The sequence below is a fragment of the Balaenoptera musculus genome, chromosome 19 (genome assembly GCF_009873245.2).
Source record: "Balaenoptera musculus isolate JJ_BM4_2016_0621 chromosome 19, mBalMus1.pri.v3, whole genome shotgun sequence".
Lineage (NCBI taxonomy): Eukaryota > Metazoa > Chordata > Mammalia > Artiodactyla > Balaenopteridae > Balaenoptera > Balaenoptera musculus.
This window is the reverse complement of record NC_045803.1, coordinates 692010-713908: the sequence shown is the minus strand read 5'-3', so window position 1 is coordinate 713908 and position 21899 is coordinate 692010. Positions and strand designations below refer to the sequence as shown.

Here is a 21899-nt window from a genome sequence, read left to right as displayed (position 1 = left end):
CTGTGTGACATGGTGGGGTCATGTCAGCGTGGTAAATAAAATGCTTTATTTACTGTGGCTTCATTGCTTAACAGTGTCCATTAGCTATTTGTCATCAGACAAAAGAATAATGACATATTAACGTTTCATCATAAAATTATCCATTTATGACTGGGTTAGAAATGACCTTATGACTACTGGGAGCAAAAGTTAGTTGGTGAGCTACTTAGATAACTGGAAATCATTCAAGTCTCTGTCATTTACTGAAACATACCCTTGACGCTATTGTAAAGATTCTGTGAATGGAGGTATGGGAAGGACACAGTCTCATTACAGATTATTGCATGAACTTAATCGCAATAAATATTTACAGAGTGTATTTAATTTTAGAAATATGCAATCATACTCCCAATATAGTATGAGGGATTGGAATTAAGCTTTTAAATCCCACCATTGGCATAGAGACAGCTATAGATCAATGGAACAGAATAGAGAGCCCAGAAATAAACATGTGCACATATGGTGAATTTGCTTACACCAAAGGTGTCAAGAATACACAATGAGGACTGGATTGTCTATTCAATAAATGGCGTTGGGGAACAGAGAGAGACGCAAAAGAACGAAACTGTAACCCTATCTTACATCATACAAAAAATCAACTCAAAATGGACGAAAGATTTGAACACATCATCTGGAACTATAAAACTTCTAGAAGAAAACATAGGGTGAAAGCTCCTTGTCATTTGCCTTGGCATTGATTTTTTTGGGTTTGACACCAAAAGCAAAGATAATAAAAGCAAAAATAAACAAGTGGGATTACATCAATCGAAAAAGCTTCTGCATAGCAAAGGAAACCATCAACAAAATGAAATGGGAATATACAGAATGGCAGGAAATATTTGCAAATCATACATCTGATAAGGGGTTAATATCTAAAATATATAAAGAACTCATACAACTTAATAGCAAAGTAAATAATTAAAAAATGAGCAATGGAGCTGTATAGACATATTTTCCAAAGAATACATAAAAGTGGGCAACAAGTACATGGAAATGTGTTCAAAATTACTAAATATGCAAAGCAAGGCCATAATGAGATATCACCTCACGCATGTTAGAATGGCAGTCATCAAAAAACAAGGGATAACAGTGTTAGGATGCTGAGAAATGTGAACCCTTGTCCACCGATTCTGGGAATGTAAATTAGTGCAACTACTGTGGAAAAGAGTAGAGAGTTTCCTCAAAAAATTAAAAATAGAACTACCCTACTATCCAGCAATTCCACATATGGGTATAATTCTAAAGGAAATGAAAACAGGATATTGAAATGATATGTGCTCTCCCATGTTCATTACAGCATTTTTCACAATACCCAAGATATGGAGACAACCTAAGTGTCCATCAGTGGACGAATGGATAAAGAAGATGTGATATATATAGGGAGCCCATATATATATATGAATACTACCTAGCCATGAGAAAGGACAAACTCTTGCCATTTGTGACAACATCAATGGACCTTTAATGCATTGTGCTACATGAAATAAGTGAAACAGAGAAAGACAAATACTGTATAGTATCACTTTTATGCAGAATCTTAAAAAGTCAAACTCATAGAAACAGGGAGTATAAATATTACTGGGGTTAAGGGGGGCGGTGGAAGAAATAGGGAGAGGTTGGTGAAAGGGAACAAACTTTCAGGTATAAGATAGCTAGTGGGAAGCAGCCGCATAGCACAGGGAGATCAGCTCGGTGCTTTGTGACCACCTAGAGGGGTGGGAGGGGGAGGGTGGGAGGGAGGGAGATGCAAGAGGGAAGAGAAATGGGAACCTATTGTATATGTATAACTGATTCACTTTGTTATAAAGCAGAAGCTAACACACTATTGTAAGGCAATTATACTTCAATAAAGATGTCTAAAAAAAAAAAAAAAAAAAAAAAAAACTTTCAGGTATAAAATGAATAACGTCTGAGCATGTAATGTAAAACACGATGAGTATAGTGGATAACACTGTATTTTATAATTGATATATGCTGAGAGAGTATTACTTAAATGTTTTCTCTCTCACACACACACAAGATGAATATATGAGGAGATGATGTGTTAATTAAATAGATGGGGGGAATGGTTTCACAATGTATACATATGTCAAATCAGCACGATGTACACATTGGTATCTTATAGTTTTATATTATAACTCAGTAAATCTGATTAAAAAATAAAATAACAAAATGAAATCATAAATAAGTCAACCCGCCAGACATGTCTTTTCTTTTCTTTCTTTTTAATCTTTTGGCCGTGCAGCATGTGGGAGGATCTCAGTTGCCAGACCAGGAATTGAACCTGCACCCCCTGCATTGGAAGTGCGGAGTCTTAACCACTAGACTGCCAGGGAAGTCCCCAGACATGTCTTTCCTGATCAAACTAACAAATATCAAATCTATTTGATACTTCCTACTTTTAAATTATCTGATAGATTTGTAGGAAAACCCTGATTTGTAGAAAGGGAGTTATATGAATTATTCACTGAAATGAGGAATCCAAACTTATTCCAAATCTTTCAGAGATTTGTATTCCCCAACTCATTTTATGGTACTAGAATAGCATTCTCATAAAACTTATTAAATTAAACTTATTAACATTAAAGCTGCCCTTCCAGAATGTAGAACAAGTTAAAAGCATCTCAGTAATTCAAGAATGGTTTAGTATCAGAAAATACGTTAATAGCATTCAACATACTAATGAATTATAAAACGTTTATCTTAATAAATGCAGAAAAAAATAGATCCATTCACATTAGAAAACAACACCACAACTATGCAGAAAAATATATATATCATTAATTAGTCAAAATGTATCGAAGAAAACACTACAATAAACCAGCATTTTAGTAATAAAATCAGAAATTTAGGTTTAAAATTAGCAAGCAAACAAGGCTCTCATTATTAGTGCTTATATTAAATATACTGGACATTCTAGCTGGTGCTATGACACAGACAATAAAGAATTAAAATAACTGGAAAACGATTTACAGACCTTTAATTTATATCAAAATGTACGATTATCTACATAGAAGAATTTCAAAAAATAACGTCATGAATATCTGGCATATTTACGACACTTCCTCAAGTTTGCCATATTTAAGATTAGTATCCAGAAATAAATTACAGTTCTACAAATGAGAATCATAGCGGCATGAAGGAAATTTTAAAAAATATTTGCCTTATAACCAAGAAAAATTTACAAATATTCAGGATAAAATGAACAAAATGTTTCGTTACAGAATTTGCATTGCTGCCCCTGGCATCCTGGGAAAGATTTGTCATCCTAATTCATGGCCTGGATGCCTATGGCTATCAGCTGCAGAACGCATCCCTACCATCCTTACGTTTGGCCCCTTTTAAGAGGGTCGAGTCACTGCTCTGGCCGTGGACAGGGAGGAGTCATTTCCTGGCACCCTTGGAGGTGGACCCTGGCCTTTTTTCCTGGAAACTGGGAACTACAGGATCCAGAGTGCCCTGCGTTGAAGGCTGCGTCGCTGAGCCAATGAAGGCGCAGAAAAAAGGGATTTCCGTTTGGGCACAACTCGTAGGGGACGGGACTTCCGGCCTCCTCCCCAACGGGGCCATTTTAACTGCTCTGGTTCTGTTCAGCTCTGGATCGTTGTGTCAGGACCGGAGTGACTGGAACGGGAGGTCCCGGAGGAGGCGCTGTCCCCGAGGCACAGAGGTGGATCTGAAGTTCGGTGACGGCGCCCGGGGTGCCCGGCGCCAGGCCCGGGAGACGGACCGCCATGCCCGCGTCCCCCAGACTCTCCCGCCGCTCCCGGCCCCGCTCCGCCCAGAGTCCGATGGCGGCAGCGGCGGCGGGGGCGACGTTGAGGGACCCGCCTCAGGTAAACGCTCGTTCCCCGGGCCCTCACCCACCTCACTCCTCCAGACACTAAAGCCCCGAGTGCGGGGCGGCTGCTCACGTGCCCGCAGCCCAGGCCACGGTGCCCAGGACAGTGAAGCGGTCGTGGGTGGGGCCCTGTTTATGACAGTGTGATGGCGCGTGGGAGAGGTCACAGGCGGAGGGACCCGCAGATGCGAAGGCTCGGAAGTTGGCCTGAGGCGAGAGGATTCGGGAAACCTAGGGTCAGCCTTTTGCTTATAGGGAACAGTGTTAGCGGAATTAGGCCTGATGTAACCGACTCAGGATTGTACTTTATTGCGAGGATTCTAAAGGCCATGGGGAGTTTCGAATAAAGGAAGATATTATCTCCGTCAGAGGTTAGAGCATTCCCAAGAGCCGTTTAAAGGAAGAACAGGGTGGAGAGGGTTGATGAGGACATTGAGGTCCTAGGAGGTTGAATCTTTGTTCAGGGTCCCACAGCTGGTAAGAGGAAACACTGAGCATTGAGGCCCAGAAGTTAGTCAGCCAGCCTGAGGTCACCTGGCTCCAAGGCCAGGCAGGAGTACATATAATGAGCCCCTCAAATCCCACCATGGACGCATTCCTTTAGGGCCTGCCTCTTCACTCAGGTTCTCACGGTTAGAGAAGTGCCTATGGAACCTGCACAGGGAAGTAGAGAGTGTCCCATTGCCTCACCGGCCCTGCTCTCACCCCTATGTTCCCTGGAATTGTGGTGTCCTGAGATGCTTGATGCCATTTTCCCCCCTCCTTGAGTCTGGGGATGCAGAAAAACTCCAAGCCCAGTGTCCTAAGTCCATGCTAGAATTATATGGAGGTGTTCCCATTTCTGGCAACCATTGTAAACAGGTGTGTATGGTTAACCCAAGACATGGTACCAGGATGTGCAAATGCCTAGAGGTAAAATTGAGCTCAGGAATATTCAGGAACCACAGGTATCCTCTCTTTCAGGTAGGAATAAATAGTAGGTGGTTTGAAGTCAGGAGGGGAACAACTGCCTGAGATGTCAGGTGTGTGTTCTAGAGGTTTGGCTCACGGTAGGGAGATGATGTGACCAAGGCCTTAACAGGCTTCATTTGGGTTTAGATTGGAAAACAGACTGTGGGCTTGAGAGAGGAAGAAGGACCATCATTGTGGAGGCTACTATCATAGTCCAGGTGAGGGTTAATGGAGCAGGGGTGTGCCTTAGGAAATGTGGTTGTATTCTGGCTGCATGTTTTTAAAGGGGACCGCTAGATTTCTAACATGGGTGGTGAGGGAGTGAAACTCAGGGATCAGTGATGACCCCTGGCTTTGCAGCTGTAGGGTTGGAAGCTGCATCAGTTGAGATAAGCAAGTTGGTAGTAGGTGTAATATTCACTGGGTTTAGCAGGAGCTTTTTTTTGACCATGTTAAGAGTCTGAGATATTTCAGACACCACTGAGTAGAGGCATCAAATGAACATCTAACATACAGGTTTGGAATTCTTGGGAGTGATTCAGGTTAGAGACATCCAAAATGTACCTAGAGTGTGGACCAAGGTGAATGACCTGTGGCTCACATTTAGGAGAGGCAAGCTTCGGGTTGTGGTGGCAAAGCTTTTAAGGGGAGAGGTGTGGAGGATGGGGGCAGAGGATTGGGTCTCTTGCTTGTGTACCTGGGTGATGGTGTCAGCCTTCATAAATGTAGGTAAATGGCCAGGAAGGTTTGGTGTATGAGACAAGATAGTCTGGCAGGTGGCCAGGGCTTCCAAGAGAAGAGTGGACATGAGATGGATGTAGAAGCAAGGGGTAATTCATGCATATGACACTCAAGCCAGAGCTGGTGCTTATTCACCACTATATAGGCTCACCAAGATTTGTGAGGACTTTGGTAGGACCTGGGGTGTTTCATTCAATCTGGTGTATATGGCCATGAGCAAATAAGGTCATCTGTGAGAATCACTAGGCTTGGGGAGGGCGAGTAATGGGGCTGGAGTTTGAATGAAGGTAAGGGAGCAGAGAAAGGTTGTCATTGCCGAGGGACAACAAGGGCAGCACAGAAGTAGCATGGGACTATGGGTATCTGCGATCCACACGTGGTTCTATTCCTTAAATTTGAGGCAAGGATCAGAATCATGCAGTAAGGCCTTTATAGATGATTTCTGATGCTGCCATTGGGAATTGTGGGAGGTCTGTGGTCATACTGGGTCCTGTTTGACTTTACCAGTTGTACTGTGGATGCTGTCTGCCGAGTTGTGGTGTAAGGCCTAAACCCAATATGATGTGCTTCCTTCGTGCTTGGTGAAACCTGGGTGCCCTCAAATGGCCTGAGTGCAAGTTCCTCTCCCCACAGTGTTCCTTTGGATAACGTCTCCTAGCCTAACAACGATTTTTACAAAGCAAACCAGGAGCTTTTTTGTAGCAGGTATCAGTTCCCTACCAGCCCTCAGATTATTCAGATAAGACAATCACATCCTCCTTGGAACATCCCAACCCCTTCATCCTACTAAGGTTCCATCCCACAGCCCCTGTGTGTGTTGTTTTTTCCCATGTACGCCTTTGTGGTGAGTTGTGTCCTATTCTCAGAGGTGTGAATTTATGTGATTAAGAAACTGCTGTCAGTCTCATCGGTCCAGTCTCAGGTGTCATGTGTTAGGCCACCATCATAGCCCTGTGGTGTGGTTAGGAGAAACTGATTTAAATAACAAGTAATGTGGGGAGGGGAGGGAGATGGCTGTGGTGTGGGAGAGTGAGGTGTTGGTGGCCATGGTCATGTGTGGCTGTGGGATACTGAGACTGAGGGATGTGCAGTTTAAGAAGTGATGTGTGCTTGAAGAGGCAACATGTCTGATGGTTCCAGGACACTGCATTGATAATTTCAGGACGATGTCCACACCAGGGGAATTGCTTGTCAGGAGGGGGTGGATCCCTTTATGCCAGGCCTATAGCTGAGATATATGTTCATCCACCTGCCTCTTGTTCCTGGTGGTTGTACCTAGTGATCAGTGGGCCTGTGGGGAGACAGCCACACCATGGTGTCAGGGCCTGATTGATCCTCTGAGTTGGGAAGCTTGGGTGATGGATGGTCATAGGGTAGATGTGTGGGGAAATAGATTGTGACTTCTCAGAAGTGGACTGTTTGTGGTTTTATCTGTCACCATCATGGCAGGTCAGTGTGAACTTTGAAGATGTAGCTGTGACCTTTTCCTGGGAGGAATGGGGTCTCCTTGATGAGGCTCAAAGATACCTGTACCGTGATGTGATGCTGGAGAACTTGGCACTTATAACCTCCCTGGGTAAGAACCTCAAACCTTTCCCCATGCCCTGAACTAGTCTCTGCCCTTTCCTTTTCCCCAGAGACAAGTCTGTCCTTTTCATGTCAGGACCATGGTCACTGCTTTTTTCCCCCAGTTCCCTAAGTTGTTGCTGTGGTTGGTTGGGCTGAGGTGTTTGCACTGCCATCTGTTCTCCCTGAAGAGGCCCCATATCTGCTTCTCTACGGCCTCCCTGGAAGGATCCAGGGTCAGGAATCTTCCATTCAGCCTAATGTATCCCACCATACTTGTCCTCTTCCTTCTGGGTGATGTTGTCCAGATGCACGTCATCCTTGTGCCTCAGATTCTACTTCCTTCTTTTCACTGACATTTCCTCATGACTGCCTGTGCTGGGAATTAATTCTCTGATGTAGACCATGGACTTCTTGCAGGACCCCTTTCCAAAGTTCTCTTAATAGTATTTAGATGTTTTTCTCTGGTCTATGATGTGATGAGTATGGGTCAGCTGCTCATAGGTGGTGTCTTTCCCCTGGTATTTTCATCATCCAGGTCCCATACACTTGTTCATTTTGGAAGTGGGGTGGAGAGCCCTTGTTTGTCCACAGGATGGATATGAATTCAGACTCAGCCAAATGGGCTCAAAGGGCTGCTGTACAGTAGCACTATGGGAGTGTACGATAGTCCTGTGTTCAAGTGATACCAGAAATTTGTTCTGTTTGACTAGTGTTTTGATGCTACTTCCAGTGGCCACACCTTATTTTTGCTTTTTCTGCCCCATTCTTAACAGTGCTGACTTGTCAATTCTGCACTGTGATTCTTCCACTTTTATTCCAGCCTGTGGCTAATCCTCACATCTCTAAATTCCCTGTATCACCCACTTTTCTCACTGCTTTATCTGTGCATTCTCTAACGTTGGCCCATATATTTTCTATAATCAAACATGTACCCATTCTTAAAATGTTCCTGACCAACAGCTGTTCTGTTGCAGTCCTGTTTTCTTGGGCCTGGAAATACCCATCTACATTGCAGTCATGTGTTAGCAGCAGACAAGGTCCTGCTGACAGTTTTTTGTAACTAATTTTTTAACAGTCGACTTTAACTAATTTTTCATCCTGCCTCTCTTCCCTATGACACATCACATGGTTGTGTCTTTTCTCTCATGTGGTCTTCCCCCATCCTGTGGCCTTTATAGCCCAGTATTGCTAACAACCATGTCATCAACTTGAACCCAACTCCGTGTTCATGTAAATAATCACACAAACCCATTCATGAGTTTGTCAGACACACACTGGTGTGTGGGCTCCCCCCTCCCACTGAAGTCAACATGTACTTCACCAACATTTCTTGCTTTTAGGTTGTTGCCATGAAGTGGAGAATAAGAAGGCTTCTTTTGAGCAGCGTATTTCTGTTCAAAGAGTGTCACAGATCAGGAGTCCCAAGGCAAATCCATCCTTCAAAAAGGCCCACCCTTGTGAAATATGTGTCCAGATATTGAGAGACTTTTTGTACTTGGATGAATATCAAGGAACACATTCAAAGCAGAAATTACATAGTTGTGGGACATGTGGGAAACAATTGTATGTAAGCACAAACCTTCATCAACATCAGAAGCAGTGCATCAGGGAGAAACCCTTCAGAAGAGATGTGGACAGAGCCTCCTTTGTGAAGAACTGCAAGTGCCATGTGTCAGGGAAGCCATTAGTCTTCAGGGTGGTTGGGAAGGACTTCTTGGCCAGTTCTCAATTTCTCCAGCAATGGGCCACTCACACCTGGGAGAGGTCAAACAGCAGAACCGAGTGTGGGGTGGCCTTTCAGAGGGGAAAAACTTATCATAACTGGGAAGAATGCACAAAAGCTTTCAGCCCCAAACACACACTTGTTTGGCACCAGAGACTCCTCACTAGAGAAAGATGTTTTATGTGTAATCAGTGTGAGAGAAGCTGTAACCTCAGTCAACATCAGAAAGTTTACAATGGAGAAAGAACTTTTGAACCTGGGGAACATGGGATATTATTTAACAGAAAGTCCAACCTCATTGAACACCAGAGAAGTAACACTAGAGATAGGCCTTATGAATGTACAGAATGTGGGAAATCATTTACTCAGTGCTCCAACCTCTTTACACACAAGAGAGTTCACATGAAACAAAAGCCATATGAATGTGATGAATATGCAAAATCGTCTAGCCAAAGCTCTACCCTCCTTCAACATCGGAGAATTCACACTTGGGAAAGGCCTTATGAGTGCAATGAATGTGGTAGAACTTTTACGCAAAACTCTCTGCTCCTTCAGCATCAGAGACTTCACAGTGGATCAAAGCCTTATGAGTGCACTGAATGTGGAAAATCCTTTGCTGTAAACTCCAGACTCATTAAACATAGGAGAGTTCATACTAGAGAAAGGCCTTATAAATGCAGTGAATGTGGAAAAGCATTTTGCCAAAGCTCTTCACTCCTCCAACATCAGAGAGTTCACACTGGAGAAAGGCCTTATGAGTGTGGGGAGTGTGGAAAATCATTTAGGCAGAAGCCCAACCTTATTCAACATTGGAGAGTCCATACTAGAGAAAGACCTTATAAGTGTGGGAAATGTGGGAAATTACTTAGCAACAAGTCCCATCTCATTGAACACCAGAGAGTTCACACTGGAGAAAGGCCATATGAGTGTGGGGAATGTAGGAAATTCTTTAGCAAGAAATCCCACCTCATTATACATCAGAGAGTTCACACCAGGGAAAGGCCATATAAATGCAACGAATGCGGGAAATCATTTAGCCAAAACTCTGCACTCCTTCAACATCAGAGAATTCACACTGGAGAAAGGCCTTATGAGTGCAGCAAATGTGGGAAAACTTTTAATCAAAGCTCTGCTCTTCATCAACATCAGAGACTTCACACTGGTTCAAGGCCTTATGAGTGCACTGAATGTGGGAAATCCTTTGCTGATAATTCAACCTTTATTAAACACAGGAGAATTCACACTGGAGAAAGGCCTTATGAGTGCAGTGAGTGTGGGAAAGCATTTGCCCAAAGTTCTTCAGTCCTTCGACATCAGAGAGTTCATTGGAGAAAAGTCTTATAAGTAAAGAAAATTTGGGAAGTTGGTTAGCCCAAGCTCTGTTTTTCAACATCAGAGAACTCACACTAGATCAAAGCCATATGAGTGCTGTGAATGTGGGAAATCCTTTGCTAAAAACTCCAGGTTCATTAAACACAGGAGTGTTCACACTGCAGAAAGTCCTTATGTTGTAGGAAATGTTGGAAATCCTTTACCTAAAACTCCAGTCTCATAGAACACCATAATGTTCACATTGGTTAATGGGCTTATGGATGTGATAAGTGTGGGAAACATTTAGCCAAAACTGTAGCCTCATTTCATACTGGAGAGTTCACAGCCTTCAGTCTTATTTCATTGGATACCGCAAAGTTCACTTCAGAAAAAGAGTAGTTGTCCAGGGATGGATTGTTCAGTATAACACTGGGGAGATCCCTTATGAGGGTGCTATCTGCCAATACACCCAATAAACCACTTAAATTCCAGGTTTATGGGAGCTTCAGTGCATTTCTTAACCTGCCCAGGGCCCTTACCAGATTTACATCATTGCCAGTTCCATAGCAAAAGCCATTTCACTACTACCATGTGGCAGGTGTTCATGATGTGCATCATTGAACCACCCCAGCGAGTCCAGGGAAGGAGACCTTGATGTTGTCCTGTTTGTGAGAGCCTTTATAATCCTGAGCACTCATTCCTTTCTAATTCGTTTGATGGGTTACATCACTGATCTGACCAATTTTTGGCCTAGAGGACTCTGCTGGTGACTTACAACCGGGACTACTTTTTTCAGGGATGTTGTTGGTCTCACATGACTGCTGTGTTGGGATTTTCCTGTGCTTCATGTCTCCAGCCCAGGAACAGCCTGCTTCCCACTGTACTGGTTTGTGTGAAAATGGAGGCCTTACTCTTTAAGCTCCTTTAATCTTGGGATTCTGTACACTGTGGTGATTTGAAAACAACTGAGTTGTGACAACAGGGCTAAAGAGCTTTCTTGTGGGATCCCAAATTCTGTGCACCTCAGAGGGAACAATATGATGTAGAGTATACTTCTCTCTAGTTTTGTCCTAGTTGGCATTGCTGCCCAAGGCCTCCAAGAAAAGACTGCAGGGATGTGATCCTTATTTGTAACCTGGATGTGTTGGTATTTTGTTGGTTCAGAGGTCAATCTGTAGAGGGGCTGTTGTGATAACCTTTGGTGCTTCTTAAAGCAGGAAGAAATTGTCTTGTTCACGGGGAGTATTGCATTGTGTCCAGGTGGTAAGGGAAATCTTTCCCAGGTCTTGCATTGGAGCCATGTACCCTCATGTCCAGAATTCCAGATAGTGGCAGCATAGGTTATATGATTGTACAGGCAGGGGAATCATTTGTTACAGGAACACTGGTATTGTAGGGAGGGGAAGAGACTGCCACAAGCTTGTTGGAATGTGGCTGTTTTGAAGGGATCTCCACAATGTTCCAGTCCCTATAGCTATGAAGGATGAGCAGGTGCAGAAATTCTCATGGCCTCCAGAACTGTGTATCTTGTGTAGGGAGGCTGTTGTGAGAGGAAAAAATTATAAATGTTCTGTGGATTCCTGTAGCATGTGTGCGTGTTCACCTCAAATCTCTTGCTGTGTAGGAAAATGAGGATAGTGAAGACGAGTTGTGCCCTTTGTAACCCAGCCTGCATTCCCATTGAATTTGGTGGAAATTGCCTTTTTGCTTCTGATATTTGCCACCACTAAGGCAAGGTATCCCTCCCAGACATGAGGAAGGAGTTGGTGGAGTCAGTAGAGGTTTGCCAAACTAATTTTCCAGAATTGTAGGAAATCTAGCTTTCTGTTTTGAATCATATTTTCAGAGCTTTAGTAAGGTATAAGTGACATACAACAAACTGATTATATTTAAACTTAACGTTTTGACAAGTTTTGACATTCATGTAAATCCATAAAACCACCACCACAATCATAATAATGAGCCTCTCCATCATCCTCTGGTTTACTGCATGCCCTTTAATAATGTTTCTTTCTGTACTATCTCTGCTCTCCAGGCAAGCATTGGTTTACTTTCCATTATAATAGGTTAGCTTCCATTTTAGAATTGTATGATTCTACTCATAAAGTGTTTATACTTTTTTTCCTTTGAGTAGCCTCATGTGGCTTACTCATTTTGATAGTCATCAATGGTGCTTAAATGAGTAGTTTTTTTTTTTTTTTTTTTTTGGTATTGCTTAGAAGTATGACAGTTTGTGGGTCACCACTATTTGTTTATTCTTTTGTCTTTTTATGCATATTTGAGTTCTTTCCAGTTTCTGATGTTGCAAATAAACCTGCTAAGATATTTGAATCTAGTTCTTCGCATACATATGTTTCATTTATCTTGTGTTAATTTGGTGGGGTGGGGTGGGGGGTGGGGGCGGGTGCAATGCCTGAGTTACAGGGTAAGTGGGTAGATAACTTTTTAAGAAATTGCAAATTGTGATCTTTGGTATTCCTGCCAGCAGTGTATGAGACATACAGTTTTTCCATATCCTTGCCAGTAGTGGGTATGGTTAGTCTTTTAAAATGTTGACCTTTTTAATAAGTATGTAACTGTATCCCATTATGGTTTAGTTGCCTTTCCCTGATGTTGCATGATGTTGAGCATTTTTTCATTTGTTTACAGGCATACCTCAGAAATATGATGAGTTGGGTTTTAGACCACTGCAGTAAAGCCAGTATCACAATAAAGCAAGTCACATGAAGTTTTTGGTTTTCTAGCGCATGTAAAAGTAATGTTTACGCTATACTGTAGTCTGTTAGGTGTGCAATAGCATTATGTCTAAAAAAAATACATACCTTAATTTTAAAATACTTTATTGCTTAGAATGTTGACTATCATCTGAGCCTTCAGCTAGTTGTAAGGTTTTTGCAGTAGTAACATCAGAGATCACAGATCACCATAAGAAATATAATAATGATGATAATGTTTGCAGTATTACAAGAATTACCAAGATGTGACACAGACGTGAAGCAAGCAAATGCTGTTGGAAATATGGCACCAGTAGACTTGCTCAATATAGAGTTGCCAGAAACCTTCAATTAAAAACAAACAAACAAACAAACATCTGCAAAGTGCAGTAAAGCGGAGTGCAATAAAACAAAGTATGCCTGTATTTGCCAGTTGTATGTTGGTTTTGGTAAAATATCTGTGCATATCTATTGCTTGTTTTTTAAAATGAATTTTGGGGAATTTCCTGGTGGTCCAGTGGTTAAGACTCTGAACTTTCACTGCTGAGGGCCCAGGTTAGTTCTCTGGTCAGGGAACTAAGATCCCGCAATCTGCAGCCAAAAATAAATATATAAATAAAAAGAATTAAAAACAAAAAAAGAATTTTGGCAGTTTCTCTCGCTCTCTCTCTCTTTTTTAAGGAGACAGGCTTATTATTCATTTTTATTTGGTTGCACCCAGTCTTAGTTGCAGCAGGTGGGCTCCTTAGTTGCAGCAGGTGGGCTCCTTAGTTGTGGCATGTGAAGTCTTAGTTGCAGCATGCACGTGGAATCTAGTTCGCTGATGAGGGATCGAACCTAGGCTCCCCACATTGCGAGCACGTAGTCTTATTTACTGCGCCACCAGGGAAGTCCCAGCAGTTTCTCTTTTTTTCTAGCAATTAAGAAGATAGTGAAACAACAAAAACTTATGTTGGAACTTTATTCATTCTTCAGTAATGTGACTTCTTTGCTATCAAAATTATTGTTTTTGAATACGGGAGTATTTCATAAATATTTTGTGTACTGTACACAACGTAGTGGCCACATACAACATCTACTTTTAAAGTTTAATCGTTAAGATTCTTGATCACTTCTTAGGTCTAGATATTCAGCACTGTCAAGCCATGATTTGTAGCTCTGAATAAATAGGCTTTGAGTGTTCTCATGTGGTTGGCCTTTATTTCCACAGGTCTTAGGACACATTCCACAAAATACGTGTAGTCAAAATTCTGTGTTATAAATTGATTTGAAATAGTTTTTGACTGTGATTACACAAGTTTTTATTTCATACAGCATTTAGTTTGTTGTATTTCATTTTCTATTTTAGGTTATTGACATTTTAGCAACTAATGGATCCACTTAAGAAGATACCCTTGACTAACATCTTTCAAGGAGGCACTGTTATTCTAAATTGCATTTGGAAGCCTCATCACACCGTGTATAGAAAGTGGGCCATTGGTTAATCAGAATTTCCTCCCCTCCCCTCCCCTCTCTTCCCCTCCCCTCCCCTCCCCTCCTAGTAACACTTAGGGGGACTTGCTTTAGATAATTTACGAATAAGTTAAAACTTCCTCACTGGTGAATCTGCCTAAACCTTGCCCCTTTTCTTCTTATATCCCACCACTTTTCCTTTCTTTTCTTTTCCTCTTCAGTATTCTCCTAAGCTGGCTGAAGTAGCTCAGTGTCCTTTTTTTTTTTTTGGCCACGCAGCACGGCGTGCAGGATCTTAGTTCCCTAACCAGGGATCGAACCCGAGCCCCCTGCAGTGGAAGTGCGGAGTCCTAACCACTGGACTGCCAGGGAATTCCTGCTCAGTGTCCCTTGAATTTGCAATTTCCACATGGAGGAAGCCCTCCTCCATGGACATTCAACTTGGTTGTGTTCTAATCTCTGGCATTGTCAAAGACTTCCTAAATCCCAGGTTCGAAAAGAAAGTTTATTAGAACATTCATATCTCTTCTGTGCACACACAGTCCAGGGATCAGTCACTTCTGACTGAGATGAGAAAAACAGGAATATCGGTTGAAAAATCTCTTAGATGTTTCCTGAAAAGGATTTGAAGATTAATGAAACTTTATAGAGTTTAAGGGTTAAAAACAATACAACCAAAAAAAAAAAGTTTTTGAAAAAGACACTGGAAAATGTAAGAAATTATACTAACCTAGTAAAGGAAAGAAATATTAGACTTCTAATGGTTTCGATGTAGTCAGCTCTTTACATTGCTAAACACAATCTTGCTCAAAGCTGTTTTCTCAAGGAAAAATTGAAAAAGTATAATTTTTAATAATGGCCTTGACTTCTAGGTTACCAGGTAAGAAGAAACAGGAAACTCTCAGAGCTTTTGCATACTTTCAAGTGTCTTTAAACATTTGGTTTATGTATATAGATATTTATAAATTATATTTTTGAAAGTTTCTACAGTATCCCTACTAGGATGACTTTTTGAACAAACAACAGTGATTTCATAATTTCAATTTTAAAACAGAAAGTACATCTTCTACTACCATGGAAAAAAATTATCACAGTATTGTAGTTTATAGAAGACTAAAATTTAATTTCTAAAGATTTGAAATTTACAAATATACTACATTGGGTTTATGGGTCAGCTAAGTTAATGTCTCCACAAATAATTGTATCTGCTCAGTTCAGCATCTTGACACAAAGTGTCCTTCATTCTCTCTCCACCCTCTACCTCAGTTTCCTGAATGCTCACACCCCTTCCCACTACTTGTCCTTCACATGTACTTTTCCCTGTCTTTGGAATATTCTTCTCAACGCTCTACAGTTAGTAAGTCACTAAAGAATAAAAAAAATATATCTTCAGAGGATTTTCCCAGAGCTTTTAGACTCGGTCAAGTGCACTGGGGTGGTGGTATGACATCAGGCAGGGCCTGACTTTTCTGTGTCTCCTTGTCTCTAGCTGTACACAAGGGGAGCAAGGATAATGCTCATCCTCTGAAGCTGTTAAGACACGCAATGGGCCAGAGCGCATCACATGTTTTGTACCCAGTTTGTGCTCACATGAATGGCATCTGCTGTTGGTTTTGTTAGGCAGTTTTGGCGCGGACTCTTTACAAGGTATTAACTTTGGATGAGTGCCTTCAGTAACCCAGACCTCCAGTTTTCTCATCATTAAAAAAGAAAAACACGAATTTGACAATAGAGGAATGCTTACCCTGCAGAATGGTGAAGATTGAAAGAGCTAATGTTTAACATGCTTAATACTAGTGTCTTATGAGTCTGTCTCTTCTGTATAGAATTGATGGTTTTCATGCAGGGAGCACCAGGGAAGTGCTCACTTGTGCCCAGGAGGCCCTTGTTAGGTCTAGGAAAGATGAGAGCCCCAGAGAGCAATTCCCAGGATGCTTTTTCATTCTGGTTTGTCACACAGGTGGAGGGGAATCCTGGTTTCTCATTACTGCTTTTATATGCCAGAGATCTGCCTTTTCAGGACATGGACCTTCTCAAAGAAGGAGCCTGGAAACAGGACCGTGTTGGCTGTTGGAAATTATCAAGTTGTCTCCCAGTTGAGCTAGTGTTTTCCAAATCTTCCTGAAGCACTTTCTTACTAGATTCAAGTGTCTGCCTTGCTTGTGACAGTTCCCACCTTACATTCCTTTAGGGTCCGAATCTGCAATTCCTTTCAGTATAGCAAAGTGTGGAGGCTACTAAAAGACTTAAAAGTATTGTTCTCTCTCAATGCTCCTCTTTCTATCACAGATTTTAAAAGTTTTCTTAGTTTTCGACTAGGAGCCTCTGTATAGCTTTGAGCTCCCCACCCCCCGCAAAAAAAAAAAAAAAACCCCAAACCCTAAATTAGTTCTTACGCCAACCTAGGAAACAGGAGTCCACTTCAAGAGGCAAAGAGCTTATTTGAGATCAAAGAATTGCAGTTTGGGGCACACAGGTTTAGGTAGAAACCCAATTATTGTCTCAATTACAGGAGAGGGGTTTTTATGGCAAAAAGAGGAAGATGAGGTAATTGAGGGATTTCCCTGGTGGTCCAGTGATTAAGACTCTGCGCTCCCAAGGCAGGAGGCATGGGTTTGATCCCTGGTCAGGGAACTAGATCCCGCATGCTGCAATTAAAAAAGAAAAGAAAGATCCTGCATGCGGCAACGAAGATCCCGCGTGCCGTAAGTAAGACCTGGCGCAGCCAAATATGTTTATTTATTTTATATTTATTTATTTATTTAAAAAAATAGATGAAGTAATTGATCGGATGATGTGTTCATTGGTAAAAAGATGAGCTAAAGTTAGGTTTGTACTTCATTTATTATTCAGGTGAAGTGTTGACCTGAAACGAATAGACTGCCAGATATATCTCCAGCAAAGATGGGTTTATTTGGGATCAGCTGAGAATTGCAGAGAATCTGCAACCATGTTGAGCCACTTGCAAGTCCCTACCCAGCAAGGGAAAGAGAATGCTTTTACAGGAAAGAAAAGGAAGTTGGGAGGGCTGTAGTAAACAGAGTCTGAGGCTTTTCATTGGCTGAGTCCTTGACAGGAAAGAAGAGCAGTCTTTCTTCTTCCTCTTGGGTTCTGCTATCAGTGCAGGTCATGAGAGCTCCCCCTTCTGGTTTCCCAACTCTATTTAATTGAAGTTTCTGTTTTTATTTTATTTTTTAAAATTTTTGGCTGCATTGGGTCTTCGTTGCTGTGTGCAGGCTTTCTCTAGTTGCGGCGAGCAGGGGCTACTCTTCGTTGCGGTGCGCGGGTTTCGCATTGCGGTGGCTTCTCTTGTTGCGGAGCACAGGCTCTAGGCTCAAGGGCTTCAGTAGTTGCAGCACGTGGGCTCAGTAGTTGTGGCTCTTGGGCTTTAGAGCACAGGCTCAGTAATTGCGGCGCACGGGTTTAGTTGCTCCGCGGCATGTGGGATCTTCCCGGACCAGGGCTCGAACCCGTGTCCCCTGCATTGGCAGGCGGATTCTTAACCACTGCACCACCAGGGAAGTCCAAAGATTCTGTTTATTAATTTTTCACATTCTCCTCCCTTCCTCCCCACCCCCGTTGCTGAGGCAGGAGGGTTGTGGGATCCTAGTTCCCAGACCAGAGACCAAACTGGGCCCTTGGCTGTGAAAGCGCCGAGTCCTAACCACTGGACCGCCAGGAAATTCCCAAAATTCAGTGACTTTTTGTTCCTCTATGTCAGGAAAGACATTTCCTGGGTGCAGTGTCTCAGGTCCGAGGAAAAGTACACAGATTAGAAACCTATTAAGGTCACATTCAAGTCTTAGGCACTTTTTATCTGACGTCCATGTTATCAAGATCATAAACATTGGAGATCTTATGAAGCATTATCCTACCACCAAATGGTTGGTGACAAACTTCTGACAGGCCTGGTCCAGATATCTTGGGAAAGCTGTCTCATCAGATGTCCTCTGCTTCAATTCTGGGAAATCTTTCCTCTCAGGTCACCAATGATGTGCAGATCCAGTCAGGATTCAGCACTTTCTTTAGGTGTCATGTGAATCCAAGAGTCTGTTCCTTGGAGTTTCGTGGCACAAGGGCTGGGTAGCAGTACTTGATAGGGGCCTTCCCAGCCAGGTTGAAGAGCGTTCTTCTAGAGGTGTCTTTTCCAATAGGTGAAATTGCCAGGTTGCAAAATGTGATGCTTAAGATATTTGTCTTCTGAGGGCACACTATGAAAAGATTGCTCTACCAAAACATGGTTATTTTTAAGAGAAGCAATCAGGCCTTTGCTAAATTGGAGTATCTCTTATCAGTTGTGGGTCAAAAGAAGCAGGAGCCAAGTGAATTGTGCATCCTGTGACTATCCCAGAGGGCGAGAGTTTACGAGTCCCAAAATGAGGGATCTGAGATTTAGAAGGACCAATGGCAATGCTTTTGGCCACGGTGTTTGCAGGGCCTCTACAAATCTTGCCAACTGAGTTTTAATAAAGCTGTTAGTGCATTTGACTAAATCAGAGGATTGAGAGCAGTAAGCACAGTGAAAATATTGTAAAACTGACCAAACAGCACAGACATGTTGAAGCACCTGACCAGTAAAATTGTTCCTCGATCATTATGAAGTTCGAGAGGAGTTCCCCAGGTAGGGATAATCTTTTCCAAAAAGACATTAGCCACAGAAGAGGCAGTAGCCTGTCTGCAAGGGAAGGATTCAATCCAGTGTAAAAACATACAGATCATAATTAAAACATATTAATATCTATTAGATGGAGAAAGTTGTATGAAATCCTTTTTTTTTTTCCCCCAGTTGACAGTGTGAAGGAGTTGTTACATTTTGTGGATCAGCATCATCAGCTTCCTGAGGAACCTTTGCTAAAATGGATTATGAGAGTAAATAATTTGGGGGCTATGTGTTTGGTTTCAAGTGCTGCAGAGTGGAAGAGCGTGTTTGGGTTACAGCAGGACCCACAGGTCACTGTGAAATAATCACAGATGTCTATATGTGATCCAGACACACAGGAGGTTGTTGCTGAGGGAACAGCCAGCCTGGTGGACTGGATAAAAGCCACTGTAAAGTCTGTTTAGCCTGAGAAGGGAGAAGGTCCATCTCCCCCAGTGAATGCCAGGTGGAGCATCCCAGGCGAAGCAGATGCTATGCTTTGTATGCAAGCCGTGTGGGACTGGCTTTATGATGACAGGGATACTCACCAGCTGAATATGCCCATTACCCAGGTCATGGTAAATGCCGTAGTTCAAGGAGCTCCTTTCACATGGGCACCCCATATGACATTGTTGCAAAAACCAAAAACAGTTCAGGGAAACCTTATGGAAATGCTTGCTGTCTCAGTTTCCCTTCATGGGTATTACAAATGCTGATACAGGGCTTCCCTGGTGGCGCAGTGGTTGAGAGTCTGCCTGCCAATGCAGGGGACACGGGTTCGAGCCCTGGTCTGGGAAGATCCCACATGCCTCAGAGCAACTGGGCCCGTGAGCCACAACTACTGAGCCTGCGCGTCTGGAGCCTGTGCTCCGCAGCAAGAGAGGCCGCGACGGTGAGAGGCCGGCGCACCGCGATGAAGAGTGGCCCCCACTTGCCGCAACTGGAGAAGGCCCTCGCACAGAAACGAAGACCCAACACAGCCAAAAATAAATAAATAAATTTATTTAAAAAAAAAAATCCTTAAAATCCTCTTAGTCCATGTCACCCAACCTGATTTTTCTTCTCCAATAAAACCCTAAATGATATAAAATACATCAATATTTAAAAAAAAACAAAAACAAATGCTGATACAAACATATTAATTAATAAGAGATTGAGAAGAGTCCCTTGACTCTCCCCTAGGACTCTTCCCAGTCTCTTATTAATTAACAATGTTTTTATCAGCGTCAAGGGACTCTTCCCCAGAAGGTGAAAAATTTTTTTAAGTTTTTAAGAAATGAGGTGAATAAAGGAAATACTAATATGACCGAAACAAAGAGGAAACATAAAGGAACGAGTAATATTACTTGTCCTAGCAGTTTGGAAATCTTCAGATGGCTATTCAGAAATGGGATGAATCTAGGGAATTCCCTGGCGGTCCACTGGTTAGGACTCCGTGCTCTCACTGCCAAGGGCCCTGGTTCAAACTCTGGTCAGGGAACTGAGATCCCACAAGCCAAGCCAAGCGACCAAAAAGAAATGGGTTGAATCTAGTAGATATTGATGGGGTTGAGACAAAAGTTTTAATCCAGCACTACCAAAGATTGAGTGGGCCAAATGGACCCCCTGCTGAGACTCAACATTAAATGGCCCCAAACAAGTCTGCTCTATTTACCCCAGTTTGGAGACATTAAAAAATCTGAAAGCCAAGATTTAACAATGTTGTGATAAATTCAGGTGCACTGCAAAGGGACTGAGCCATATATATACACGCATCCATTCTCCCCCAAACTCCCCTCCCATGCAGCCTGCCACATAACATTGAGCAGAGTTCCCTGTGCTATACAGTAGGCCCTTGTTGGTTATCCATTTTAAATATAGCAGTGTGTACATGTTGATCCCAAACTCTCAGGGGAGAAGTTTTTATAGGCAAAATTTGGGGTGAGAGCTGCAGGGTGTGTGACTTTCTTCTGACTGGTTGGTAGTGAGGTAACAGGGTGGGAATCTGCTCAACCTGAAGTTGCCATCTTCCACCTGGGTGAGGGCCTTAGTTGCTGCAGAAGAACTCAAAGATACTGAGTTCTGCAGCATTATGCAGGATTATGTATATCCCTTGAGCAGGAACCAGGATCTTGCTGCATTGCCGCACTCTTGTTTCTTGACTGCTCTTCCTTTGTTTCTGCATCCCCTCACTTCCCTGATTAGCAATTGTTTGAATCTGTTCTTTGGAACTCAGGGAATGTCTAGGAGGCTGAAGGAAGCCTATCTCCTACAAATAAGAAACAAGGGACACAAAGGGTCCTGCTTGGTTTCAGTACCTTGCCCTATACATTTCTTCCATTTGGCTGTTCATTGGTATCCTTTATCCTATCCTTCAGTAAAGTGGTAAACATAAGTAATGTTTCCCTGTGTTCTGTGAGCCGCTGTAGCAAATAATTTGATCCAAAGGGGAGGAGGTCATGGGGAACCTCCAATTTGTAGCCAAGTTGGAGAGAAGTTGTGGGCAACTTGGGGACCTACTACTTGAGATTGGCATCTGAAGTGAGCTGCAGTCTCTGGACTGATGTGGTCATAGACTTCTTTCATAAAGAATGTCAAAGGCCAGATTCTGCTCACAGAGATTTATACATGGATGTGACTTGCAGTAATATGAGAACCTGTTGTTTCTAATTTTCTGCCACTCTGAATTGCCAGGGAACCTCCTAGGTAAATGCCCGAATTTCTAGTCCATGTTCCCAAGGAAACAGGCAGCTCCACTTTGCTATTTCTGAAGCTTATCTTCCCATTTCAACAATATCTTTCAATTTTCCCTCTAATCCTTCTTGTGATGGCCTCTCCTCCCTGAGGACTATAGCTTTTTCATAGCACTAAGGCAGATGTGACCATCTTACTGGAGGAAGGGAAAGAGGCTTAGTTGCTGGTAGAAAAACCTGTCAAAAG

At 42.5% G+C, this 21899-nt stretch overlaps 1 protein-coding gene across 2 annotated transcripts in view; it reads left to right on the top strand.

Annotated features, from left to right (window-relative positions):
• The first annotated feature begins 3628 nt into the window (after nt 1-3628).
• LOC118885856 (zinc finger protein 256-like) overlaps nt 3629-21899 on the top strand; it is a 35398-nt gene continuing 17127 nt past the window's right edge. The window contains exons 1-3 of one of the 2 annotated variants that reach the window (XM_036835010.1): nt 3629-3875; nt 7022-7148; nt 8482-13401. In XM_036835010.1, the coding sequence (XP_036690905.1) occupies nt 3774-3875; nt 7022-7148; nt 8482-10208 (1956 nt within the window). In that variant the 5' untranslated portion in view covers nt 3629-3773 and the 3' untranslated portion in view covers nt 10209-13401. Of the gene's footprint in view, nt 3876-7021; nt 7149-8481; nt 13402-21899 lie in introns of those variants that run through there. The other variant, XM_036835008.1, reaches the window with a different exon arrangement.